This window comes from Anas acuta, chromosome 7 (assembly GCF_963932015.1).
Source record: "Anas acuta chromosome 7, bAnaAcu1.1, whole genome shotgun sequence".
NCBI lineage: Eukaryota > Metazoa > Chordata > Aves > Anseriformes > Anatidae > Anas > Anas acuta.
The window spans coordinates 26,087,488-26,113,725 of NC_088985.1; the positions used below are offsets into that span (position 1 = coordinate 26,087,488).

Genomic DNA, 26,238 nt, shown 5'->3' on the forward strand with positions numbered 1-26,238 from the left:
CTGAGAAGGGGGCACCAAACAGCCTCAAGCTGCATAGGGAGGAGACAGTTTCCTGTAAACTGCAAGCTGTGTGCATGAGTCACCTACGTGGTCACGCAGCAAAGGCGTAGGACAGCTGGGAATAAAGGATTAAAAAGTTACTGACTTCAGACCACCTGAAGAACCAATGGAAACCAGCGGTGAGAGATTACGGCTTAGCGCTGTTCTTTATGCAGCTTTCTATGTTTCTATTTTCCCAAAGGATGCCTTTGTGCCTTTTCTCCTGCCACTTCATTATCAGAAGGCAGTTCTCAACAGGAACACGCGCTGGGCCAATCCCCAAGTTGGAGTGTGGCAGGTTGTTCCTCTACACTCATCACAGCCTTTTTCCACGTCTGTTTAAGCTTGGAAGTAGAGGTTATCTCCGCTCAACAATAGCTAGGGCAGGAAGATTAGTCAACCCGTTCTTGTGGGAAGGCAACTCAGATTATATAGCCCATGCCTTCAAACCCAGGAGGTGCTTCTTGGTTTCTTTTTGTACGCTTTATGGACCTTGGCTGTGTTGTGCTTGCGTGTCCATGCTCTGGGTCAAATTTTTCACCTTCAGAGCTGTGTCAGGTGTGGCTCTGGCAGGAGACAGTGTGGGTAGAAACCTGTGTGTAGACAAGCCTTGCTTTTCTCTAGCTTTGCCTACAGAAGCTTCGTATCATGGAGGTGATAAAATAACCCACCCACAGCCCTGGAGGTGAGCCGAACCGTCAGTAGCACGGTGCTGACAGTGCAGAACCTCTGGCCATGGGAGCGCCTGTGTGGTGGCAGACAGACAGAGCTGCTGTGCATCACTTGCCGTGCACCACTTGTGCTCACAGGCACAAGAACCATCCCGGGGCTGCCCTGTCCTGCCCGGCCCTGCCTGGTGCAAACTGGCAGGGAGGAGACCTGGAAGGTTTTAGCACGCAAAGTGCCATCCTGAGGACTGGGGAAATCCCTCTGTGCTATCTGGTTCCTAGCACAGGACTAGGCAGTACTGAAGGGCAGGAGCAAGGTAATGGGTTTTGTGCCTTGATGGCTGTGGGGATGAGGCAGGTTGGTACGGGTTCTGCTTCACTCTGCCTGCTGGCCCATTGGGGTTTTAATCTTTATTCTGTGCACAATTTTTAAAAATAGTGCCAATTTGACATTTTCACAAGCTCCCAACTGCCTAAACAGCAAGGGCCATATTTAAATGTTTCACCTCTGCATCTTCTACATTTCTGCCTCAGAGCAGACCAGTAAAGCTGTGACACCCACTTTCAAGATAGAAATTGCTGATCATTTTTTCTTTGGCCACACTCTAATTTCAGCAAGATTCATAGTTAGTTAGAAACTCGGTGCCTTAGTAAAGGCAGCACCTCTGCAAACTGACTGGTAAAGAGGATTCCTCTAGCTGAGCTGGAAATTCAGGAGCTTTTTGGTTCAACCAGTAAGGTCAGCGTCTACCACCAATATTCATGGCTTCCTCGTTCACATTACATCCTACTCTGGAACAACTTCTACTTGGGAGTCTTATCAGGCTTAATGTGCTAGGATTGCACAGGGCATATTCCAGCTCCATCCTTCTGCTGCCTCAGAAACCTTTCTTGGGAAGCTAGAAATAAAACAGACTACGCTTCTTTAGATTTTGTACAAGACTTTCTTTATTATAAATAAAGCTGCATGAGAAAATCTATACAAATTCAACAGTGTCCTGCTATAAAAGCAGCAGTTTGAGTACAGCATCATGAATCAAGGAAGAGCTTAGTTTGGAGGGTTTTGATGTTATTCCCCATTGCAGTTCACTGCCAAGTTAGCTCTTCGTATTACAGTTTTACTTCTCAACTAACATATTACCCCCCAGGAAAAAAAAAAAATCCTAAAAAAAAAGACAGGTAATAAATAAAGCAATTTATGACATAAAATCCTATAAGAAGAACTAACCCCTCAGTGACCAGCAGCTAAGCTGTTAAAGGTGAATTCTTATTTCTTCACCACTGAGAAAATGTTGCAAAGGCTTGGCATTAAAAAAGTACGGTGAATAAACACCAAATCCTGCTGCTTGGATGACAGATAAGGTTTGGTTTGTGGTTGGCACAAAGTGAGGAGTGAACTCCCAGCAGCTCCCCTTAGAAGACATTCAGCTCCTGAACAGCAATAATAACTTAGACCAAGGCATTTCCTAAAGGTGAATAGTTCCTGAGGCTATGTCGCAGATCAGTGGGTGTTATCACCACTGCTAATTCTGTTGCTTTGAGAAAACCTGTAATAAAGTATTAAAACCACAAGTTGAGGGTGGAGGGAGTGGCTGGAAAGCAGCAGAAGGCACTGGGAGTTCAGCTGGGTAATTCTGGTTAGCAAATAACAAGAGCAGCACCAAAAGGGGGCTGGGACGGGCAGTTTACCTTTCCTTAGGATCTCCCATAGGCATTACCAGGGATGTGCATTTGTTACTCGTGTCAAGCAGCTTCTCATGGATGCCCAGCAAGGTGTCAATCAGGGCAGCACTAAACATGTGGGCACTAAGAAATCTTAGAACGTTTTTAGCAGCAGACAGCTGATGAAGCTATCTTGCCTTACAAACCTTTCTAATGAAATGTGAGCGTGGCCTTTTACTGAGAGGGGCAGTACCTGGTGGGCAGATTTATCACAGGAGAGACGAGCCAGGGAGAAAAGAGGAGAGAAAATGCCAGAGCATGATGTTCTTCACATGGCAGCTCTCAGCCACAGCAGTGATGGCCTACAAAGGAGACCCCTGTCGTGAGGCACAGCTGATCAGCGTTTCAGCCCCTGGACAGGCATGAGTGGGTTTGCTCCTAGCCTGAATGCACAGACCAAATCTTGTAAAAGGTGCTCGGGGTGAAAGGAGCACATGGCATTCATGTAGGCAAATTATGCCGAGCAATTTGCTTTCAGGGAAGGCAAATCCATAAATACCTTGGCTCAGCTCCGGCTTGGGTTCAGCTAAACCCCATGGGAACACGTTGGGGTGAGTCTGGGTTTAAAAGCAAATGTGCACACAAATAGAGAAAATGAAGAACAAAAGATTCGACGCACTTATCAGTGTAGGTTCCCTTTGAGCCTAAGCAGCAGTGCACTGAGGTGTGTAAAGACAAGTTTAGGCCTGTGTACATGACTGTAGGACTGGTGTTACGCAGCTTTGCTCTGCCATTTTAAGAGAGAAGTTAGATTATTCTGTTAAACAGCCTTTTCTTCTCATCCTCCCCCTGCTCGACCTTATAACAAAGTTATTTTTCAACCCTGTGTGTCATTTCCTGAGAGACGGGGGTCACAAATTTGTTTCTGTTCTTTGGACAGGCTAAATTTAGATGCCTGACAGGAAGCAGCAGAGAATTTTTCATTTCTCTCCGGTTGGGCTAGGAACACATTTAGAAGCAGCTCAGACCACAACTGCTCTGGTACGACCTGCCTGCAGGCAGCCCATGCAGACTGTCAACCTGAGCAGGAAGAAACAGCATATTGCTTGGGTTTGCAAACAACTGCTGCAGCTTCCAACGTAGCCTCCAGTGTTCAGCCACCCTCCCTACGCCTCTGCCTGTCACTACCTGTTCATTGTGTCCCCTGCGAGTGCTCCTGCACTCTTTCCCACTAGGGAAGGCTTGCTTGGTTATGCTGATGAAAGCCAGGGGCTTACAGCTCGTTAGCGTTAGCAATTAGTCCTGTCCTGATGCTCTGCCAGCCCTGGCAGTCTCCCAAGCACAGATGAGCCAAGACTTTCCTAATGGCAGTAGCTACCAGCCTCTTCTCTCCCATTTTGATTCCTGCCCCTTATTTTCTGCTCAGGCTTACTACTTAAGCACCCCGCAGCTGCGATGGTAAAAGCCAAGGGGAAAGCAATTTGAGCAAAGAGCTCCCTGTCCCCACCACTGGGGAACCAGGAGTGGAAACGGTGCAGAAAATGTCCCTCAGTGGTGCAGGGACAGACGTGAGCAGACATCAAGGAGCTGGTGAAATGGTTCGTACAAGGAAAAGGCAGGAGAGGCCGTGCCTTTTGGGAGTTTAGCAGCAGACTGGATAAGGAGCCGTGTGCCATACCCTGTCCCTAGTAGTGATATGAGGTTCAGTCTTCTGTCTGCTGCATGGGATAGACGGGATTGACGAAAAGGAATGCCATCAGAAAAAAAAGATGGTTTGCTAGCTGCAGTTCTCAAGAGTAAGCCCCGTCAAAGCAGCAGTCTTCAGAAGGATCGAGGAAGCCCTGTAAGGAGTCAACCAGGTAGCTTTCACCTGGCATGGAAGGGATAAGGAGACACATGTAAGCAGCTGCAGAGATTGCACTGCCAATCTCTGCTGTGTGTGCACCTCCTGCATCCCTCCTCCTAACTGGGGGCCATTCTGCACTCATTAAAACCATGCTGGGAGAGCTGCACTCCCATTTGGAGGGTGATCGTTTACTCCTGGTACCAAACTCCTGAGAGTGGCCTCATTACAGAGTAATTTAGAGGAGTTTCCTCTTTAATAAAAGCAAAACCTGCAGCAGTCGTTTCTCTCTTTGCTGGTTCTCAGACTTGCTGCCTGGAGATAAGGAAAGCAAACAAATAAACCAAAAAGCCAGAACCCAGTAACAGCATTTCTCTCTTATCTAATGTAAAAAAGGTTCCTGGTCGTTTATCTGTGGAAAATGGCTAAGAAAAAAAACCCGGTAGCTGTGTTACCATGAAGAAAATGGAAGACATAAATGAAATGGTCTCAAGACACAGGTCCTGCTGCTTGCTCTGCTACATTCTCCCCACTGAGAAAACACATGTCGTGTCCAGGAGTGTTTCTGATAGACAGGATGAGCCGTTTAAAATAGTGCTGCAAGCCCTATCAAAATGCCTTTTCTAAAAACCACAGTTCCCCTTCAATTAAAGAGCAGTGCTGGATTTAGAGATTTCTGCGTGCAATCAGGATTGTGTGTGACCTCAGCAGTGATGCCTCCTTCTCCCACTGGCACTGAGTCTCACTTCCCATCGTCACAGAGCTCCTGCTGCCTGCAAGCAGACAGGCTCCTGCAGCCCCAGGATCCCGTCTTTGACTCCTCCACCCTTTTCTTATCTTCCCCTTCCAAAGGAAATGAAGTATTTGGCCGCCACCACCATTGCATTGCAGGCATCTGAATAAATTAATTACTCAGAGTTGTTGCTCATCACCACCGTAGTGTGACTGAGGCACAATATAAAAATACATCCTTAGCTGCGTAAAACCCAGCCAGCACACCAGTGGAGCAGAAACTTACTTTTCTACCATGCCTTCCAGTTTCTCCCTATTCTCCCCCCATCCCTCCTTCCTTCCTGCAGACACCACGACCAGGACAGGCTCAGCTGCAGACAAGAAGCTGCGCTGGCAAGGTCGGTTGTCTCCAGGAGGCTTTGAAAAGCTGCCCTCTGGACTTGTGCTTAGAGGACCAAGTGTTTTTCCTGCTGGCTTTGGTTAAATGGACTCCTTATGGATCCCATTGGTGTGTGCAAGGGGAATGTGCACCGTGTACTCGTTGATCAGTGCAGACGTGTTCCTGAGCATCTCGTGGAATGTGTCAACTGTCTTTCTGTAAACGTCCCTGTGCAGCACGAAGGGACGGAAGAGGTTGAGAGGCTCGGCTCTCTGGAATGTGATGGGGAAGCCCAGCTCCACTGGTACCTTCCCGTTGCCAATGAAGAAGTGGTAGAGCTTCTTTTCGTGCAAACATTTCTCCAGGAATTTCAGCATGTCCTGGAGCCGGGCCTCCAGCTTCTCTGGGGCCCAGTCCTGACCGGGACGCACCTGCAGCAGATGCAGCAGCACTGTCTTCAGGTGGTAGTTGGTGAGCCCGCTCGGGCCCGTGAGGCTGCACTGCTTCCCGTGCAGGAAGGAGAGGATCTGGAGGCAGCTGATGTGGCAGGCACCGGCCGGCAGCGTTTTGGAGATGAGCTGGATGAACCTCCTCTCATACACCGCGAAGGTGAGGAACCAGCGAGTGCTGGAGGGGAGCTCTGCTGCCAGCTCGTTGCGAGGGAAATGGGAGATGAAGTAAACGTCTGAGTTCTCGTACTGCACCACAGGAGTGAGGTTGAAGGCGACCGATTTCCCTGACCTGAATTTTATCTTCAGGGCTCCCGGGGAGTCCAAGAGGCTAAAAGACAGGTCGAATTCATACTTGTGGGAGATTTTGTTCCAGGCCTTGGTGACTGCGATCTGGAACCACTTCATGACTTGGTCAGCATCAAGATACTGAGTATTCTTGAAGCACAGGAGGTCTTCCATCTCGCTGCTGGGCCTGGAGGTATTGCCTTGGCTGTGGAGAAGGCACAGCATATCTTCCCCTAGTTTAGTCTTGTCGCAGATGCAACCCGTCACGTCCTCATCTGCCCTGCATACCTTGATAGTGCCGTAACCTTGTTCATCGGGGGGAAAATTGTCCCCGGAGCACCAGATCTGGGAGCGGAAGCAATACGGCTCTGGGGGCGCGAAAGGCACTATCAGGTCGCAGACAAAAGGTTTCCGCACCCTCCAGTTCTCGTACATGCTCCCCACACCCATGCAGTCCTCCACTTCCATGTCAGCGTCCCGGTTACAAACGCTCCTCAAGGCCTCCAGCAGGTCGTCTGCAAAGCCCTCCACCATCTCCCGCATCCTGGCCATGTCGCCGGTGGTGCCCAGGATTCGCTTCTCGTAGAAGCTGGCCAAGGTGGCCTTGTCAGGGAAGGCCACCCCCTTAAATGCCTTCCCCAGGACAGCCATGTCATCCTCTTCTGCTCCTGTGTCCTGCCAGTTCCCCTCCTGGAAATCCTGCCTCCAGAGCTCGATCAGCAAGAAGATGACCATGGAAAGAGCTGTCCACATGTCCCACGGGACCTTTTCCTCTTTGATTTCCTCCACTACCTTTGCAGCCTTCTCCAGAGCCTGCTGTGCAGCTTCCTGGTCTGCGATTTCCTGCTCCAAGCGCAGCTTCTGCAGCCGAAGGCTCTCCTCCCGCTCCTTCATCTTCTGGATGATTTCTTCCGTGTTCTCGGGGACAGTGCCATTCTCTTTAGGGAAGAGGAACGGGTGGTTGATGATCGCTGTAATCACCACTAGGCACACTCGGAAGATTCCCACGGGCATGGCAGTTCCTTCCCTGAAAGAGAAAGAAAGGCAGTGACCCATGATTTGGAGCGTATTCCCTTAAGAATTAAAAATAAAACAATTCCCGCTTGAATAAAAGCTTTGGCATATTTTCTAACCCTGAAAAAGCTGCTTGAGTTCCTAAGCCAATGCCTGTTCCTACAAGTTACCAACTAAGCTTCCCAAGGAGACTTTATAAAACTTTATTGGTGGCTGGTGAGGATGGAGGGATCTTTCTCATTGAATAAGCTTTGAAGGACACAACTGTGACAGCATTTGCTACCCTCATCCCACCGCAGCTCTGCGGGGCAGCGAGGGAGGGCACGTCCTTCTCCCCTCCTTTGAAGCTCACAGGACAGAAAGGAAGAGAAGCAGGCGGGACCTTGCCCAACAAAAAAAGAGAAGGCTGGAGATGAGCACCACTTGCCCCAGCACAAAGCTGGAGGTGCAGTAAGGCAGATGTGGCAGTGGCAGAGGCAGGGCTGTCCTGGCCGCAGCCAGCTTGGATCAGAGCAATGTGCCACACACACAGCCCCGATGGCACTTGGGTTCCTCCAGGGCTTGCACAAAAAATATTCACACGGTGCTCAGGGCAATGCTGAGTGCCCCTCCCTGCGTAACATTCGCTAACAATCCTTTTTTTAGAGCCCATGCACAGATGCTCGCCCTTACACACTGCTCTGGAGATGGTTTGCTGGCCTTTCTTGTCCCTTCTGCACTCACATTAACTCGTTAATTCATCGAGCAATGGATTAAAGCAGAATTAATGCCCAAAGCTGGGCGTTGCAGTTATTCTGTGAGCTCTGTGCCTGGCCACACTTTAAAACTAACCTGGGCTCACTCCCCATTGCCAAGGGCTTTTATCAGCTTGCCGGGGCAGGGCAGGAAGCGCTGGTGATTTCCGCTGCTTCGTGCTGTGCTCCTTCAGGCTGCGGGTGCTTTCCAAGCTTCAAAATAACATGGCCAGAGGCCAGGGGTGTCCTGCTGCAGTCCTGACCGGGACAACATCGCTCCTGTGCCCTGCTGTGCCCTGAAAGAAGCCTTAGGACCTTCTTGTACCCTTCGAGAGTCTTCCATGCCCAGCTGTCCTGCTTCCAGAGGCTGCCTGCCCCAAGGCTCTGCCAGCAGACAGGGGCAGCCCAGAAATCCCCACACCAGCACTGGCTCAGCTGAATTCATTCTCATTTGCACTGGCAGTCCAGGATATCCCCCCCTGGTTTAGCAGGAGGAGGGTAGGGAGCATGTACGCCTCCTTTTCCCCCAGCCAGCTGCCGTTGAGCTCTGGAAGAGGGTCAGGATGGAAACTGGAAGTGAGAACATCTCCAGGTAGCGTGGATTTGTGAGAGGCACGTCTGTTTTCAGCCTTAACAGAGGAAGCTCAGGTCAAAACTGCCCTTTCACTGCTGTAGCTATTCCCAGCAGAAGATGAATGCGCACACGAAGCCCTGGAGGTCGGGGATGCTCAGTGGGCAAGGTCAGCTGCAAGGGTGGAAGGGGCAGAGCGTTCCCACATCTCATCACAGCCAGCTTTCCTGGCCAACATGGAAAGACCAAATAATACAGGTGAAACCAGTAGCACTGCCTGCTGGGGCGGCCCGTAACAAAGGCTGCTCTCTTCACTCGCTTTCAACTTCAGCCCAAGCCATTTAAGCCTGATAAAAATATTTATGCTTGTGCTGGCTGAGACAGCTTTGGTGTGGGGAGGAGGGAGGGAGCCCAAATGCTTCCCAGCTGGAGACTACCAAAAAGAAACACTATTGTTTCATCTACACATCATCACATTTAGTGACGTTTCAGTCTTAAAATATATATATATGTATGTATTCAGGAGGTTTTAAACAGCAAATTCCCAAAGCAATCTTCAGCCTTTTCTGGCCCTGCCAGTTTGTTGGTTTTTTTTTTTTGTTTTTTTTTTCCATTCAAAGCACGGACAATGCCCAGACATGGCAATAAGCTTTCATCTCGCCCTGTTTTGAAGGCCCTCCTGCACTCCTGTGTGCAAGGTGGAGAGCAAAGCAGCGCGGGCAGGAGGAATGCCGGGGTGAGCAGCACATGGCCCTGCCAGCCCGATGAAGACGGCTGTGCCAAGCTTGGTGCCAGCTCACCACCGAGCAGCAGTGGGTGCTGGCTGTTCAAACCTGCCTCTGCACCAGAGGAATTGGTTTCCTCCTGGGCTTTTCTGTGGCATTCACTGCTTCAGTGGCTGGGCACTTTGCAGATGTTATGGTTACGATGGCTCCGAACAGGCCTGAGAAGTGAGGGGGCAGGCACCGTCCCCGCTCCAGCTCAGGGAGATAAACGCAGCTGATAGCCCTGTTGCCTGATGAGAAACAACCATCAGTGGCATCCTCCAGCAGGCTGTACATTCAAAGGCTTCCCCAGGAGCACCTGCAGCCCTCCGTGCTTGGCTCCCAGGCAAGTTACACCCATCCTTTCAAGCCTGAAACAGCCTCCCCTGAACCTGCAGCCTGCATGTGCCCTGAGCCCGATAACCCTCCATCTTCTCTGAGGACACAGTAGAATATTTCCCTTTCATTAATCGCCCTTCTCCCTCCCCAGGAGATTCTCATACCGCTCGATTTCTCCTCCTTCCCCCCCACCTCTTCTGTTCTGAGCCATGGGAAGCAAAGCCTGCTCTGGCTGGTGTTCAGCAGTAACCCAGGCAGGAGCGAGCTGAAGCTCTGATTCTTAAATTAGAAAAACCCAAGTGAAGGGACTGACTGTGGTCCAGTCGTGCACTGAAATACACCGAGACGTCATTAACGACACGCTTGATTACTTCCTGCGATTCGGCTGACACAAAAGGCGGTGCATAGGTGACTGCCACAGTGTGCTTCACTTGGGTAGGCTGCAAGAAAAGCGGGGATTTGAAGAGATGATAGTAACTGCAGCTGGTTGGGAGCGTTTTTCATTGAAAGCTGCCAAGTTTTCAAAAGCAGAGCTTTCAGGGGAACAAATACAATGTTTGAGAAGGTCCCTGAGGTCTGTAAAGGACTCTGCAGCCTGTTGTACTAGAGAGATGGATCGTCCAGAGCAGCCACTGACCTGCACTTGGGCTTTTTTGCTGGGAAGACGCAAATCCCAAATTTAATTAGTGCACTTAATTACTCAACCTCACACCACTGACACTGCTGGTTTTCTATGATCTCCTCATCACTGTTCACAGAGCAATCAAAAGGCCTTTGCTGGCTCAGGGTGGAGTGTGAGGGCGGTTTTCCTTTGAGTTTATGCATAAAGCTTCAGAAATGGACGTGCTGGATAGATGCTCATGGAAAAAGACAAGGGTACTACTAGAGGGGGCAACACACTGGTAAAAGTAGCAGTGTGGTCTCTGCCGTTAGCTGCTGGACGTTTGCTCAAATTTTGCCTGTTTTACACTAAGAACAAGAAAAAGAATCAGGTTTTAATTTTACATGCATGCATTCATCAACAGAGCACACATCTCTACCCTTGTAGTCTGATCACTTACTTGGGATGACAAGAACTTCTGTTGAAAGCTCTCCTCCAAATTCAGGAGGGGCTGGCAGTAATTGAAGTTTTGGTCTCCTTCCCAGCCCCTGAAGCTGCTGCCCTCATCACTTGGCTGCCTTCAGGTCAATACTCTGCTTGACTGTTTGGACCTGGGCTTCCACAGGAATCGAGGAATTGGCATTGGCAAGACTTCAGTCAAACCTGTCTGGTTCTTGAGACTATTTTTACTAAAGAAGCACTTTCTGGGGTGGGCAGGGTCCGAGTACTATTTTGGTGAAGAATTTCAGCCCAGGATCGAGTGAGGTTTCCTCCCAGGGCCAGAACTGGGAGGCTGTGGGTTACCCAGTGTCACGGCAGGACGGATGCTGCCAGCATAGGAGAAACTGCACCCAAGAGGAGAAACTGCACTGCGTCTCCAGACAGGAGTTTCCAGGTTCACAGGAGTCAGCCAGGTGGGGCTGCCGAGGTGCTGGACCCTGGGGGAGGCTGCAGGGCCCTTGTGGCTGGGGCAAACACACACAGCCCACGTACTGGGACAAGCCCCAGGGTGACAGAGGGTTTATTGCACCAGTCTGCTCTTCCCACCTGCAGCATACGTGTTAGCATGTATGACCACGTCTGGTTTCCACCCGGGGATGTCTCCTGGCACAGACAGCAAGAGCCCAGGGGCTCAGATGAGGATCCTCAGCTGGTTTCCACCGCCCAGACCCCACTGTTGCAATGAGAAAACGTCCCCAGATGTGCTCAGAGTATCCTGCACTTCCTACTCAGGCCACGTGCCCGTTGGCCTTTGTTTTGCCGTCCGAGAATGCGTCAGCCCTTCGCACCACCCGTGAATATCCCGTGCCAGTGGGGTCAGTCGCCCAGCCCCAGTCGGACATCCTGCCCAACAGTGGGCTTTCGGAAGCTGTACCTTCCTCCCGGGACAGCAGGTCAGCTATTTCCAAGGAAACGCTGATGCTCATCCTGTGTACGGGGCTCGGGAGCCCTCCCTTCCCACCGGCCGGTGGACTCAGCTGGACAAGCACCTGAGAGGCATCACTCTGGGGGCAGCCCAACTCCCACAGGATCTGCACGTCGTGGGCTCCACACAAAGCTCAGGGTGAGCACCGATTGTGCCAGCACTACTGAAAGCAGAGGAGTGCCCTGCCTGCTCTAGGGAGGACAGGGATTCGTTCTCATTTCTTCCACTCATTCACTGTCTTTGCCATCAGGAAGCCTTTCCTCACGCTTCATTAACTCTTGATGCAGTTTGAGCCCCTAACTTTCCAGTGACTGTTGTGAGTAAAGCAGGACAGGCTGTTTCTTTTCATTTTGCAGGACTTAAAATATTTAGAGGCTCTCCCCTGCCCTCCTGTTTCATCTTTCTCTGCACACGGATGTATTTGTGAGATGTTGCCATAATATCCCATGGCTCCTCTTCCTCCATCCCCAAAACCTGGATAGGACAAAGAGCTCCCTTTCTGGCACATATGGAGTTATTTACCATCTAGTGCTCTTTCCCAAAACCTACACAGATACAGGACTTGTTAGATTTTCAGTTTCATCAGTGCATGGGGGATTTTTCTGGGTATTTCTGAGTCACCATTTCATTAGCGGCATGCCATACCTGTGTGCACAGAAAGAACATGACTCTGGCCCCCTCCTCCTGCCACCAGGAGCTGTCAGCCACCATAAAGGACACCTGTAAAAGCTGCTAAATAAACCCAGAGCCACGCCGTGCCCTCAAAGCACTCGCTGTCTGTAAGGCTGGACACAAGAGGTGATACCCACAGAGACCAGGAGATAAACCAGCACGAGGAGGATGTTTCTCAGCATCCTGCCTGTTGCCTGAATGTCTCTCTGCTTTTTAACTGTGCAAGCCAGCTCAGCTCTTGCCAGCAAGCAGCACGTGGCAGCCTGTGCAGTGCCTCGGGTTCCCCCCTCTATGGCCAGGAAGGGTTTATTACAAATTGTAACAGGCTGCTGGCTGTGAGGGATGCAGGAGGGGAAAGGTAGGAAGTGTGTCTGTGGCTCCCACCCACGTACTGGGCTGTTGTGGTAGGATCCCAGCCAGGAACAGCTTGGCTTTTTAAGCTGAATAAATTTTATCTGTTAATTGAGAGGAGAACAATTGGAGTAGACCGAACTTTTATGGTTTTAGGAAAAGAAAAAACACACGCCAGGACTAAAAAAGAAAAGAAAAGTTGGCTTACCAACCTCGGCAGCTCCCTCCCCCTCAAACCAAGCGCGATGGGAGCCAGGTACTTCCCTTGCACAATCTTTCATCAGCACAGATGGTCACAAACAACAACAACAACCCCCCTCTGCCTCACTGAAGGGCTGTAATGTCAGCGACAACGTGAGGAGCGATGCCACTGCACTCGTGCTGGCTGGCCTCCACCTGGAGCTCACGATGGGATCATCCCAGGAGCTCTGGCTGTCACCCCCTCAGATACACGGTGGCTTATTGGTCCAGACAGAACAGTCACCTCGTGGAAGGGTGTGCGAACACAAAAAGGGATAAATTGCCAAGATCTTTGTTCACACCTGCCCTCCTTTTCCCGGTTAATTCTCAGCAAGGTGAAGAAAATGAAAGCAGTGTTAAATCAGCCAGCAGTTACTCTGACACTCCTCACCGTTCAGCATATTCCCTGCATCCCTCTGCACCCAACTTCACCGTGTGTTGTACGTACATTGATACGGGTGCTTCAGTATGATAGGGGCTGGAGGAAACCTTACTAGAAAGTTGATTTCCCAGCAGGAATACACCATCCCAGCTCATCCAAGAAGAGCACACGTAGATACTGGCACAGCTCAGATGTGACTTGCAGAATGATTGTGGTTTATGTGTGACAAGGAGGTCCCATGGCAGTCACGTAACGAGGAGCTTTTATACGCTACAGACAGTAGAAAGCACATGCCTCGAATTGCCAAATGCTTCCACATTGAGAAGCAAAAACAGCAAAAAAATTGTCATTGTGGGCTGGAAATTTACTTGGTCTGAGCTCTCCCACTCCATCCCAGTCCTGACTCAGTGGCAAAGCAATGCAGCTGTGTCAGGAGCCCTGCAGGCCCCCAAGTGTCTGCTTCAACAGGGCTCAGAAGCACTGGGTGAGCCTGGTGGTCTGTGTGATATTGGAGCATTGTTTTGATAACTGGTTGCAGCTGCTTGTATTCAAACAGTTGGGGAGGAACAGTATTAAAAAGCTGGCTGTGGTAGCAAAAATGTCACCACAGAAATGAAAAGCAACGCTTTATTCCATTGCCTAAAACCCCGGCTTTTCTATAAAATACAAATATAGTTCCTTAAATAAAGCAAAAACACCAGACCGTGGAACCCCTGAAGGGCTGGGCGGAGGGCGTGGAAGGAGAAGAGAGCAACAAAGAGCGATTTTGCTGCAACACTTCCTCTGTTCTCACAAGCAAACTCACTGCTCGCACAGCCTTTCCTCTGCTTTCACTAGGACACTCCCTGCTCGCAGCACACCAGCACGGGCAGGAAGCGTCAGGCCCTCTTCCTTCATCGCGTAGTGGCTCTAGAAGTGAGCAGGGGAAACAACACAAACGCTCTGGGAAGGAGTAAGCCCGTTCTTGGCTCACTCCTCATAAACCCATGGACTGCCAAGAGACACGCACGCACACAAATATCTTGGCTGCAGAGCACTGCTGGCTATCCCCGCTTCTCAAAACTAGTTCAGATGAATAAAAACCAGAGGAGAGAAGCAAAGCCATACAAGAAAACAAACCGTCCCCCTTCTGTGCGGTATTTCCACGAAGCTCATCCTTCAGTGGTCACCAGCTCGGGGCCATTTGCACCCAAATGAGTGACTCAGAGCAGCCGATTGCTGCACGCACCCGGACGTAATCATTTCCATGTGCCCTTCGCTCAGCCCCCTCTGCTCACCAACAAAGGAAAAGATCTTCACGCTCTTCCTTTCCCCGAACTGTTTGTAAACTGACTGCTGGGAAGCAAAACTCTGGAAGTGTTTAATGGGGTAAGAGTGATGCAACTCGCAGCGCTGCAGCAAAAGACCCAAACGCGCATGTGAGGGCTGTGAGGACACGTGGTTCTTATTTGGGATGTGTGGGGTGAACCCAAACGCTTGCTTCCTTTATAACATAAGCACCACAAAGGAGGGCTTTGTTTGAGAGCCAAGGGGCAGGCTCTGCACGCTTACAGGCTGCCCTAGGATGTAATGGGAACTGTGAGTCATGGTTGTGGGGCCCCTGCTCATGGGCACAGAAATCCCCTCTGCAGCAGCAGTCAAGGAGCTTAGCTTGGGAGCAAAGAGCTCCCAGCTCTGCATGGAAGACCGAAAGCATCCAGGACCAGCAACAACTGCAAGGCTGAGCTAAAACATGTGCTGCGGGTGACCTACAGCGCAGGCATGACCCTCTCGGTTGGCATTTCCTCCTGTAACTCTTTAAGAGCCTGGGATCACAACCCGCACCCGTTCCAACAGCACGAAGCAGCCTCGGCTCAACGAGGAGCTGGGATGGATGTCAGTCAAGCACCTCCTGATCTCCTTTTGTCTTTGGCTGTAGAGGAGCGTGGCCTTGATAATTAGACGGGGCATGGCTAGTTCTTGAGGTCAGACTGCAGCACAGCTCTGTGTCAAAAGTCACCTGAAGAGTCAAGGTAACTCGTGTCACCGTGTGTTACAGCAGGGGAGAGCCAGCTGAGAAATTCCAGCCACCCAAAATGCAGAGCCCTATCTCATCCTTGCCCCTCCTACCCTGGGAGAAAAAGGTTTTCTCTGTTTATCACCAGTGGATTGCCATCGGCAGCTTAGAAGCAGCTGTACAACAGAAAGTCAGGAAATCTAGAAATCACTTTTATCTGAAACCAGTGGCAGTCAGGTGCCTGAACATTCAGGGGTAAATGATTTAGGGGGTAAGCATCTTGGATCCAGATACACACAACCACAAGCCTGTACTGTGAGCATGAAGTGTCACAGTTTAGGCTTGAGAACATCTCTTAAGCTCCACCTCCTGTATACATTAACATTCTCCCAGAGCTTAAAAATAGGCATATCTTGCATTGCCCTGACAGAGCAATATGTTTTCTCCTGCCTACACACAGAGCCTAAGCTGCCTGGATGGTTTCTGGCAAATCCCTGCTTTGCTCTGAAAAGCTTCCAGCAAATCTCCATCTATGCATCACAAGACAGTCTAGACTAGTGCCTAACTACCTTGACCTGTAGGAATTTCCCCTCATCGCTGTGTGTACTTTCTGCAAAGGAAGGTGTAAGCCCCAGTGGGGTTCTGGCACACACAGATGAGAGAGATACCTCCCCTCTGCAGGCAGCGTGGGAACCTTTTGCTCCCACTCCCCATCAGGTGCTCTCTGACATCACCAAATCCTCTGCGATTCAGAACTGAAAACAAGGCATTTGAGCTGAGTTTCATCGTTTTCATTTGATTTTTTTTGGCAACAAACTGCATCTTCCTAATTGACAGCACCCACCATCCCTTGGGGAACCCAGAGAAAGCCACACCGAGGTAGCTCAGCTGACACCTTGGAGCTAAACACATCACTTCTCTGCTCAGGTGCAACAACCTTCTCTGCGTGCTCTTCCCCCTGGTTCTGAAAGCGAAGGAACAGGACTTTTTCTCTCGTCAGGCAGCTGAAGTAACTGTATGAATCAGACTGTGCCTAACAGCACTTAAATTCTGCAACAGTTGGCCTCAGCAGCCCTCGTCCTTGCCAATACCACACTCGGTTTTTCCAAGCCGCATGCATGGCAGTGGGGTGCATCAGATGTTTGCCCTGCAAATGCTGAAAAAGCATCTCTGCCTTGAGGCAAACATCGCTGATATAAATAATGTGCCGGATCAGCCAGAAAAACCTGCCTCTGGAAGAGGAATACTAACGAGAGGTGGTGGGGGGAAAGGAAGAAGAGAGAGATCCTCATTTACACACGGGTGATGGCAGTGGGCCAGCTCTCACAGCTTTGATCCAGGCTGGTGGGGGAACATGCCAGGGAATGCAGTGAGCTGAGCTCTGGTAGAGCAGAGCGGCCGTCTGAACGAACTGGGATGGGAAAAAGGGGGACAGACACCACCCGACGCAGACACGGATCCAGAAAAAATAAGGAAAAAAGCAAAATCACATGGACTACGTGAAGGAACAGGTACTGGGAGCTGCAGCAGGACACGGCGGCAGCCAGGATTGCTGCTCTGGCAGCTGCCTCTGCTACCAGCCACGTTTTTTCCCTTCCCACCACTGTTTGCAGCCACACACTCAGAGTTTCCCCAGGTTTCTCAGGGATCCTTGGACAAACATCATTTGGGCAATTAAGACTCTGCACACTGCTGGTTTGTAAAAGCTGCTGCTTCATTTTGATCCAACCACCTCTACCGTCAGCTCTGATCATCAGGAGGCTGTCCAGGCACTTCCAGGCCTTGGCCTCCCCTCTGAGAGCTGGAAGAAGGGGGATGTAGCACTCCGTGGATCTGGGTAAGGGAACTCCAGCCACTTCTCCTGCATGGCAGCAAATGCGGCAGTAGCTCTGTCAGCAAAGCTTGGACCTTTTGGTTCCTATCTGCCTTCTGACTAGACCCCAAGGTACCAAGCAGCCAGATGAGGGCAATTCTAGACTGAATGATGGAAGCAAGAGGCTTTTAACACTGAACCTCCAAACTGAAGACATTTCCCAATTAAATCTTCTCAGTATTGCTAGATCTTTGCAATGCTGTCAGGCCCCCGTTGCTGGAAACAACACCGGTTCCTAAAACATGAGCCACACCACTTCCCTTCCAGCACTTCTGCAAGGCTAAAGATCTCCTAGCGAGAGCTGATTGAGATCAAATCATGCCAAAACTGGAAGGAAGAATGACCCCTGGAGCACTTACCTGCTGTGCAGCTTTGCAGGTGCTCATTAAGCTTCACATTCCTCCCATCGCCGCGCTGCTGAGCAGGCTCCGCGCAGTCACCCACCACTGACGCCCAGCCAGGAAGTCTGCAAAACGCAGCGAGAATGAATGAGGAAGTTCAGGCAGAAGATGGGTCCGTAACGCAGCTATCTAAATCAGGCATTGATTAAAATAGAGATTAACTCCCCCCCCTCCTCCTTACCTAGCACAGTGATCGCAGAAGCTCAAGAGACCTGAAATAATCAGCTTTGAAGTGATCAGGGAAGAGTTAAACCTTGGCTGCTCCCATGAGGAAGTGTGTGAATCGTGCCCTGGGTCCTTTTTAAGTACCAGGGAGCCAGGACCTCCCTCCTCGACTCCATCCTCACCCACTAGCCCTTTCTTTTTCAAATGGATTAGGGTCAAATTAGCAGCTGCGTAAGGGCTGGGATGGTTTTGCCTGGGATTGGTTTGTCTCAGAAAAGGCACTAGCTGCTGTAAGCAGCTTGTGAGGTAGGAAGACTTGCTAGGAGAGCTGATGTGAGAAACAGAAAGCACAGGAGAAGAGGCAGGAAACAAGTCTGAGAGCAGGCAGGAAGACGTGAAACGCAGAACCACAAGATAAACTACTGTACTTTAGAAGGAGAGGTTATGAAATTTCAGATGAAACAGGAAACGGAGCGAAGCCCTCTGAGCAGAAGCAGTCGAGCGGTGCGATGAGCAGACAGGGTCACCCAGCAGCCACCTCCCTCCCAGCCACTTCAAACCCTCTGAGTGCCTTGATCCAACGCCTGACGCAAGCTGGAGCAGCCCCTCCCTGGGCTGAGATGAGCTTTGGAGCCAGGTCCTTTGAGGGCCCGGTGTGAAGCCGATGTGCCTTTGCTCTCCTGAATTGCTTCACGTCGGCAGCTGCTGGGGATGGGGTTGATCAACCCTCCCTCCTCCCACCTACCTGCTCTGAGCAGACCGCGTGTAGTTTCACTTCTCTGCTTCCCTCTGCAACTCGGAGCCCAAACTGAACAACCAGATGGAGCCCCGACGTCCTGATACCTCTGCACCACCAGCAGCACGCTGTGCCAGCACGGCAGCCAGGCTCTCCAACCCCACAAGGGCAGGATCTAATATCCCAGTGGATGTTTGCTAGCCCTCAGGGCCTGCAAAGTCTGCTCCCGTGGTGGCTGGAGGCCAGCAAGGTACAGCAGGAGGTTCTGCTGGAGGAAAGGAGCGAGGAGCGCTGCGCTGCCAGGCGGGGAGAGGAGCAGGGAGCTGCTGCTAAGGGACCTGCACGTTCTCACTTCTTAAAAAAATATTAAGTCATAGAACTGCAGTCAGGATCTCCCTCTGCTATACGTTTACAGATGTTGGAGAAACCCTGGCTGAGGTGTAGATTACAAGCAGGTCCCTGTCAGTAGTGGCTCTGCATCCTCCTGCACTGGCACAGACCTCCTCTGGCTTCCTCCACGGTGTTTGCTCTGGGGCAGCCCTACACCAGAGCTTCCTCTCCACATCAGAGATCCCAAACGCCCCTGCTCCAGCGAAGCTCAGCAGCTCATCTGGCCTTCAGGACATGGCGGTAAATCCTGTTTGTTTTGCTGAATCCCTGGCCAGAAGAGCCCAGCCCCGAGGCAGGCTCGCGTTCAGCAGAGAATCAAGGCGGCTCAGCCACCTTGGCACGGCCCACACGTGTGGAAACCAAAACAAGCTAAAAAAAGAGCCCTGCCGCAGCTGCACCCCTGGGCTGGCTCTCTCCATCCCTCCGCTCACTCAGATCTTGGCTACCTGCCTCCCTTCCTGCTCCCCGTGCTGAGGGTGAGTAGGGAGAAGGTTTTCAGCTGAGCCTGAATCCTGGGCTCCACGGCTGGGCACGCGACGATGCTGCCCAGCACGTGCCCTGGCCTGGCTCCCTCCCTCCTTCCAGCCTGACAGCCAGAGTCTCCCTCCACCACCCAGCAATTATATTCAGGATGGAAAGTACACTGCCTGGCAGCAGAGCTGCTTTTTATCAGGGTAAGTGGATTATAAGAACACTTGGGAGAGAAAGAGCTGGCCCACCCAACAGCCTGTTTTAAAGGGGGGCTGAGGGAACAAGCCAGGAAATGTTTTTTTTCCAGCTCCTTTCTCCATTGAACCATTGCTCTGGATTGTAACTGCAATTCCACAGAGCAGGGAGTGCAGGATAGGACAGCACAGAACAGCAGGGAGACTTGGGCAGACTCCTTACAGAGTTCACACAGTTTATCAGTGTGTCCCAGAAGAGCTGCTTCTTAACACTCACCTTGTTGACAGAGGCTGAATTTAGCTTGAATTTTGCAATGAGTAAATTTGTTTTAGGTGAGATACAGACGTGTAAAGAGAGAGCAAGAAACCAAAAAATAAACTACCCCTTTCGCTGGTGCACTCATTGCACTCAGGGAACTGAGTTTTAAAGAAAAAAAAAAAAAAAAGGAAGAAAAAAGCCACAACATAACCCAGTAAGTGTGCTTTCTGATATCACTTCATTTGCATGAATTTATTTGCAGGCAAGCCCCACGATACTGAATCAACAGTCAACAAGTAACTGGTTGCTAAAGCCAGACTAAGATTGTCCTTAGGAAAGCCATGCGGTTTTTGCATAAAAAACAAACTCAGAAATGAGTTAGATCAGCACACTGAACCCCAGAGCATTGCATTTCTGTGGGTCAGGTTTCCTCTCTCTATTGCTCACTGCCACGTAAGGAGGGCTGCAAGCACAGGCAGACCTCAGAAGCACGCAGGAGCCCTTCTCTTCAAGGAGGGAACCAACAAAACGTGAAATGGGAGCGTGAGGCATAGATCTGGTGGCCCCAGCCATCACTCGGCCTGCAACAATCACTCACGGAGAGCAAACTCCTCCAGCCCCTGAGCTGGGCTCTTCAGTCTGACTTGTAGGGACTGGGGATAAAAGGCTGGGCTTGAAATACCGCAGTGCCCAAGCAACAAAGAGAGGAAGACAGTTAGGTGGGGAGGGGCCAGCGAGCTCCTGACAAACAGGTACAGCTCCCTGGGCGTGTGCAGGTACCCGGCTCTCCCTTGCACACACCGATCGCTGGTTTCTCTGTGCCCTGCTCATGCAAAAAATAAAATGTCATCTACCAGCAGGGAGCCAAGAAGCCCTCGGGGCTTCACCAGTACTGACATGGGCTCTCTGACCTTTGGCAAATTGATTCACCTCTTTCCACTCCAGTGGCCATCACACTTTATGTGTGTATTTCCCATACAAGCAGCAAGAAGCATCTATTGTGCTGAAAACAAGGCTGAAGAGAAGGCTTTAACTTTCCATGCCTAATTTCCAGGCTCTGCTTTTCCTTAAGGATTGAAGGACCCCTTTGAAGTACATTAAGGCAAACTGGGAGCAGTAGGGTTTTTAATAAAAAGATGTCTGTGAAGGGAAGCAGCAGTCAGAGCTGCAAAGAGCATTGGGATCCTCAGCAAGCCAGCCCCAGCACTGCCTGCCCGGCACCTCAGGGCCTTGCTTGGCAGCCCACAGCAGTGCCCTGGGCATGGTTTAGGCTGCTGGCACTCGGTAAAACTCCACCAGTCGTAGCGTTCCCTGTTACTAATGTTCTCTTAGGGACACTGCTGGTGCTCACCTTGCCTGGCCACATAGCAGACCCCGATAGCAACACCTCCAGTCCTCCTGGAGGACTTGAGCACGGCAGTTCCCAACATAGCTGCTTCAGCGGGAGGCTGCTCCCTGACTTCACTCTGATCTGAAGATGGAAAGGCCACCAAAGCCCCGGCTCTGTGGCAGTCGTACAGCCCAGGACCCGCAGCATCGCAGCCCTGTACCACCACCACCTTCCAAACCAGGCACACGCAGCCGAGCCCAGCAGCTCGGCCCCGAGCCCAGCTCCCTCTCTTTGTGCTCCTGAGCGGGACGCGGAGCAGAGAAGAAAGCCAAGAGCTTTGCAACCAGCTGCGCCCAAACCACGCTACCCCGGGACGGAGGCAGCGAGCTGGGGGCACCCAGCCCTCACCGTCCCCGGGACCAAGCCTCCCACCTCCTCCCGCACCTTTTCTCCCCCAAAATCCCCGGCGATACCCTGCCAGGAACCCCTTCCCCCCCAGCAGCCCGTCCTTTCCCTTCCCGACCCCCGGCACTCACCGGGCTCCGGGCCGATCCCGGCTCGTCCCGCAGGCGGCTCGGTGAGCTGCAGGAGGGCCCGCCCAGCCTGTCCGGAGCGGAGTTTTGCTTGCTTTTGCTTTTTTTTTTTTTTTTTTTTCTCCTTCCCCTCCTTTAAACCACCCCCGCCAGCCCCAGGGGCCGGCACGCCGCGGTTCGCAGCCCCAGCTCGCCGCCGGCTCCCCCGTGAGCTTCCCGGCTGGTTTTGCAGCGGGGATGCAGAAGGAAAGCGCCCATTTTGCCTCTCGGATGCCTGCTGACCTCCCGGGGGTCCAGCCGGGGAGCTGTGGGGTCAGGGGCACGCCAGCCCCCTGCTAAACCCCGCCGGGGGCACGGGAAGGGGGGCTCCGGTGTGGTGAAATGGCTCCTTACGGATCGGGCTGGGGAAAGTTGGCTCCACAGCCAGCACTTCCACCGAAATGCTCAAGGAACCAGCTCGGAGCAGCAGCATGGGGACATCTGCGTGATTTGGGGCCCCAGCCCTTCGCTGCAGCCTTCCTCCTCCCTCCTCAGCATCACAGCCCTCTGCCAACACCGCCTTGGCGAGTCGCGCATTGTGCACTTCACCGCTTGGCTTCCCCAGGTTCGGGTGGTAGATGTGCTTTACATGGCAGGACCTGCACTGCTGAGGCTCCTCAGGATCCAAAATACCAAAATATCACCGGGCAAACGTGGGGGCACAGCTCTGCACGACTGCTTGGAGGTGCCAAGTGGGGCTGGCACGGCAGCCCGCTCTTCAAATTTCCTCAAGTGCTCACCAAGTAACTATTTTGATGTTATTTAAAGGGCTGAGTTTTTAAAAGTGCGGTAGGGTATGATTTCCTAAGTGTCTGAATCGAGTTTATTCAGGTTTACCGGCAGCCTGGGTGTTAGTGCATTCCTTTCCCATTATGCCACAACCTAAGGAAAGCATCTCAAGCAGAGCAGCGCTGGAATCTCCCCGCGCCGCGCTGCAGGACTCGGCCTGTCTCGGAGCTTCCCCTGGGAGCTTTGCAGAACCAGCAGGAGTGAAAACAGATCCTTCTCCAAGATCACAGAGATCCGTCACCTAAACCAAAGGAAAATATCTATTAAATACCACCTGCAGAAAGCCTGACAAGGCAGTCATTACTGATTCTGGCCGTATGTGTGTATACGTATCCATTGAACAATACAAATTGCTATAGGTTTGAGAGCCTGTGACTCCCATTCACCTCTTAAATCTTCCTGGGATACAGGTAAATGAGCAATGCAACAGCGGAAAAGTCTGAACAATTTTTTAGAAAGGAAGGCTCACGTCCCAACAGATGATATTACATATCCACCGTGCCATTCAGGATCCACTTTTTGTGCCCCCAAGATGGTATGAAGTTATGATACCAACACAATACATATAAATGGAAAAGTCAAACCAAGACACGTTCATTTGATTTATATATCTATATCTTCTGATGTAGCTCAGCAGTTTGAAAGAGGAGAGAAAGCTAGAAACACATATCCTGACAACTCCGGTACGTGATTCATTGTTTGAATATTGCTGCACTGCAGAAGACTTAAGATCATTATCTTGCTAAAGGTAGTAATTTATTTGATAATGAGCCAAACTCTGCTAACATTACTCAGACGTTGGGCAGGACCCGAAGCTGTGAGCAGTGGAGTAACAGTACCGCAGCACACTGGGACATAGCCTGTGGCTCTGTCACATGGATGCTGCTGCAGCAGAAATTAGGTATAATAATATTATTTCTAAAGTGGACTCTAAGATCCTATCCGCAGGAGTAGAACAACAACAAGATTTGGGCAGAGAGTTAAGTTACATGTAACTTCCTCAGCTGCTTTCAGATATGTTAGAAGACCGAGGGATTATTTTGTTGTTTCCAGTAGTATTTCTAATTTCTTACAAAACTAACAATATTTCCTTAAACTATTACAAGCAGTAAATTAAAAATAAAAATCTTGCAAGATCTGAAAAGAGTGAATAGGGATATGATAGGCCATGAGTACGCAGCAGTGAAACAGGTTTTAGTGCAGTCCAGCTTCACGTTTGCAGGAACAGAGGACAACGGGCTGCCAACCAGGAGCACACGGACGGATTCAAGGAAAAGTCCAGGCAGACAGGGTCACTTGCTCACAGGTGTCCTCACCTACTCCCTTATACCTGACCTTATGAACATCTTTAATCTCTGTGACTTCCACAGCCTTTCTTAGGTATTATGAGGGGAGGGATATTTTTTTCAATAGCCTTTTCCTCCCAGCGGACACAAGTGTCAAGCAGTGAAAGATGCCAGACAAATTTAAAGCTAGAAAAAGATTTGGTGGTTGCAAATTAAAAGGCTTAATAATAAAATATGAATGAGGTAAAGGAATCAGAGATTAGGGAATGGATTCTGCTGGTGGAACAGAAAGGCTGTTGGAAGGTACGGGGGGAAGTTGTTTCTGCTAATGAGCACATTATGAACCTAGATACATTTGAAACTCATTTTTAAACACAAGCAAATATTCATGGTTGGGATGGCAGTCATGGATCAGGACTGGCAAGCTGGTAATGGAAAGCATCCACTGAAGAAACCTGAGCCATGCATAGGGCCGAGTGTGTTTATGTATTTGTAGGCTTTCCTTCATAGCCTCGCTAAGGATTAATGATGCTGGGCAGTGGGAGAGAGTCACTTCTACCAGACTGTTCCTCCAAATATGTAGGAGGAAGAATCCCCTCCATGTCACTCTAAAGCTGTAGCTCAGATTGGTAGCATAAACCATAACCGTGGTGGTGCTATGAGCCCACAGTGGGCAGCGAAGGTGATGGGATCAGCAGAGCATTGCTTCCTCCAGGGCGCTGGGAGGATCCCTGCGCTTGGCTCAGAGAGGCAGAAAACTTCAAACAAGTGTCACAGGCCATTGTAATCCTTGTTGAAGAACTGTGAACAAAAGCTTTGACATGAAACTGTTTTGTGGTTTCAAACCGTGCTGTGGAATGGCAAATTCAGCTTGGTTCTAGGATTATCGACCTAATTTCAATTACTTCCCGTAATTTTCATCCATTTTATTTTTTATGTAGAGCATGTAATTGTACATTATACAAAGACAGCTTGTCAGCTTTAACTTGTGTCTCAGAGCTAACCAAGCTCTTTATTAGGGTGTTTCTATTAATCAAAACATTTCCATGATTTCACTTTTCATGAAAATGGTAATGAGACATGGTGTGTTTCTTCCTCTTGAGATCCATGGCTCAACTCCAGTGCCAAACATGATCAAAGGTTGCTGCTATTTAGGATCTGTTGTATGATCTTTATGGACAACATAGGAAGCCTCAATCCAATTTTTCGGAACAAGTGTTCTCATTATAGCAATATCATTTAGCTTTAACATAACAGAAGGAAAGTGCTTTCAAAAAGAATATAGTAAAAGTATCAGCTGGATTAAGGACTTTATAGAAATTCCTTGTGACTGGAGAAGTCACAGTATGATTTAGTACATTCTTAGTCCTTTTAATACTGCAAAACTGATTTAACTCAGAAGGCAAAATGGATTTTAGGGCACATCCCAGACCGTCAGCCCACTGATAGCGTCTGCAGTGTCACTGGTGTTGGAGACCATGAGACTGCGATGGATTTCCACATTGCTGGGGGAGACTTGCATGTGGAGAACTAATATTTATATAACATGTTTAATATTTCTAACATATGTAAAAGCGATATTTTAGTTTAGCAAACGGTTAGACAAATTTTGCTTTCCTTAGTGGTGATTTCCCACTGATTCCCATCATCTGAGTAAAAAGAACAAAACCGCATGCAAATGTTGGACCTCATCCATGACTACATGTTCACCCCACTGTTATGTCTCCATGTATTAATTAACATTTGTAACACGTTTCCAGAGCAGAAAAGAGCTGTTGTTAGGGGGCAGCTCATCAAAGCACCGTGGTAGTGCAGTGCCACCTGCTGATGTTCTGCCTTACTACAGCATGGTGTAAAAGGAAACATTTCAACCCCCCCACCGTCAGGTTTTCCCCTATTACTACTTCTTATCGTTACCTTCCAGTGTCCAAAAGGTTCATTTTATACTTCCCAGAAGACGTGTGCTGCCATGGTCCCTGCCCCAAATTGCGTGCATTCTCCTGGGTGATGTTATGATGATATTTTGCTCTATTTTTTTATATCTCTGCAGTAACCCATCAATCCTTACACTCGGCAAGTGATTGCTTATCGTTTTCATGCCACTGTGGTTTAAAACATGTATTAAATTAACTGTCCTAGGGGCCTGACCTCAAATAAATCAGTATATCTTTTCTAGTAACCCTTTCTGCACCCACACAAACACATACATGCCGCTGATGTGAACCGCTCTTTTATGTAGCTGGTGAAACAGGTGATTCTGTTTATAAACCATAAAATATTGATGTCTCCTGAACAAAGTCAGATATTTAGGGAACTAAGCAACAATCTTTTCAATGAATTGAAACTTCCTGGATCCAGCCTGTCCCTGCTGTTAATGAAACTATATTTAGAAATGATTTTTTTTCTTCTGTGGCTGAGTTTTTTGCTCTCACTATAGCAGAAAGGTTCTCACATAGGCTTGGCTTAAAAGGGAGAGTTAAAGTCAACCCACTTCAAGATCTCCACCTTGTCTAGAAGTTCACTTCACAACATGACTACATCATTTATAGCCAAGACAGTCACAGCACATTGCAGGATGTGATTATCTCCACTTCATATTCATTGGAATATAAAGCACAGGGA

The 26,238-nt window shown here is 50.0% G+C and overlaps 1 protein-coding gene across 3 annotated transcripts; it reads right to left on the bottom strand.

Annotated features, from left to right (window-relative positions):
• Positions 1–1,628: 1,628 nt before the first annotated feature.
• Positions 1,629–22,330, bottom strand: ITPRIP (inositol 1,4,5-trisphosphate receptor interacting protein). 3 transcript variants are annotated; one of them, XM_068688444.1, is made up of 3 exons: positions 21,506–22,330; positions 17,383–17,489; positions 1,629–7,087 (listed from the first exon to the last, which is right to left on the bottom strand). In XM_068688444.1, the coding sequence occupies exon 3, from the start codon at positions 7,072–7,074 to the stop codon at positions 5,425–5,427; it is 1,650 nt and encodes a 549-aa protein (XP_068544545.1). In that variant the 5' UTR covers positions 7,075–7,087; positions 17,383–17,489; positions 21,506–22,330; the 3' UTR covers positions 1,629–5,424. The 3 variants fall into 3 exon arrangements, with proteins under 3 accessions (XP_068544545.1, XP_068544548.1, XP_068544547.1); XM_068688447.1 differs by lacking the exon at positions 21,506–22,330 and adding an exon at positions 18,335–19,186; XM_068688446.1 differs by lacking the exon at positions 21,506–22,330 and adding an exon at positions 17,606–18,288.
• Positions 22,331–26,238: the final 3,908 nt, after the last annotated feature.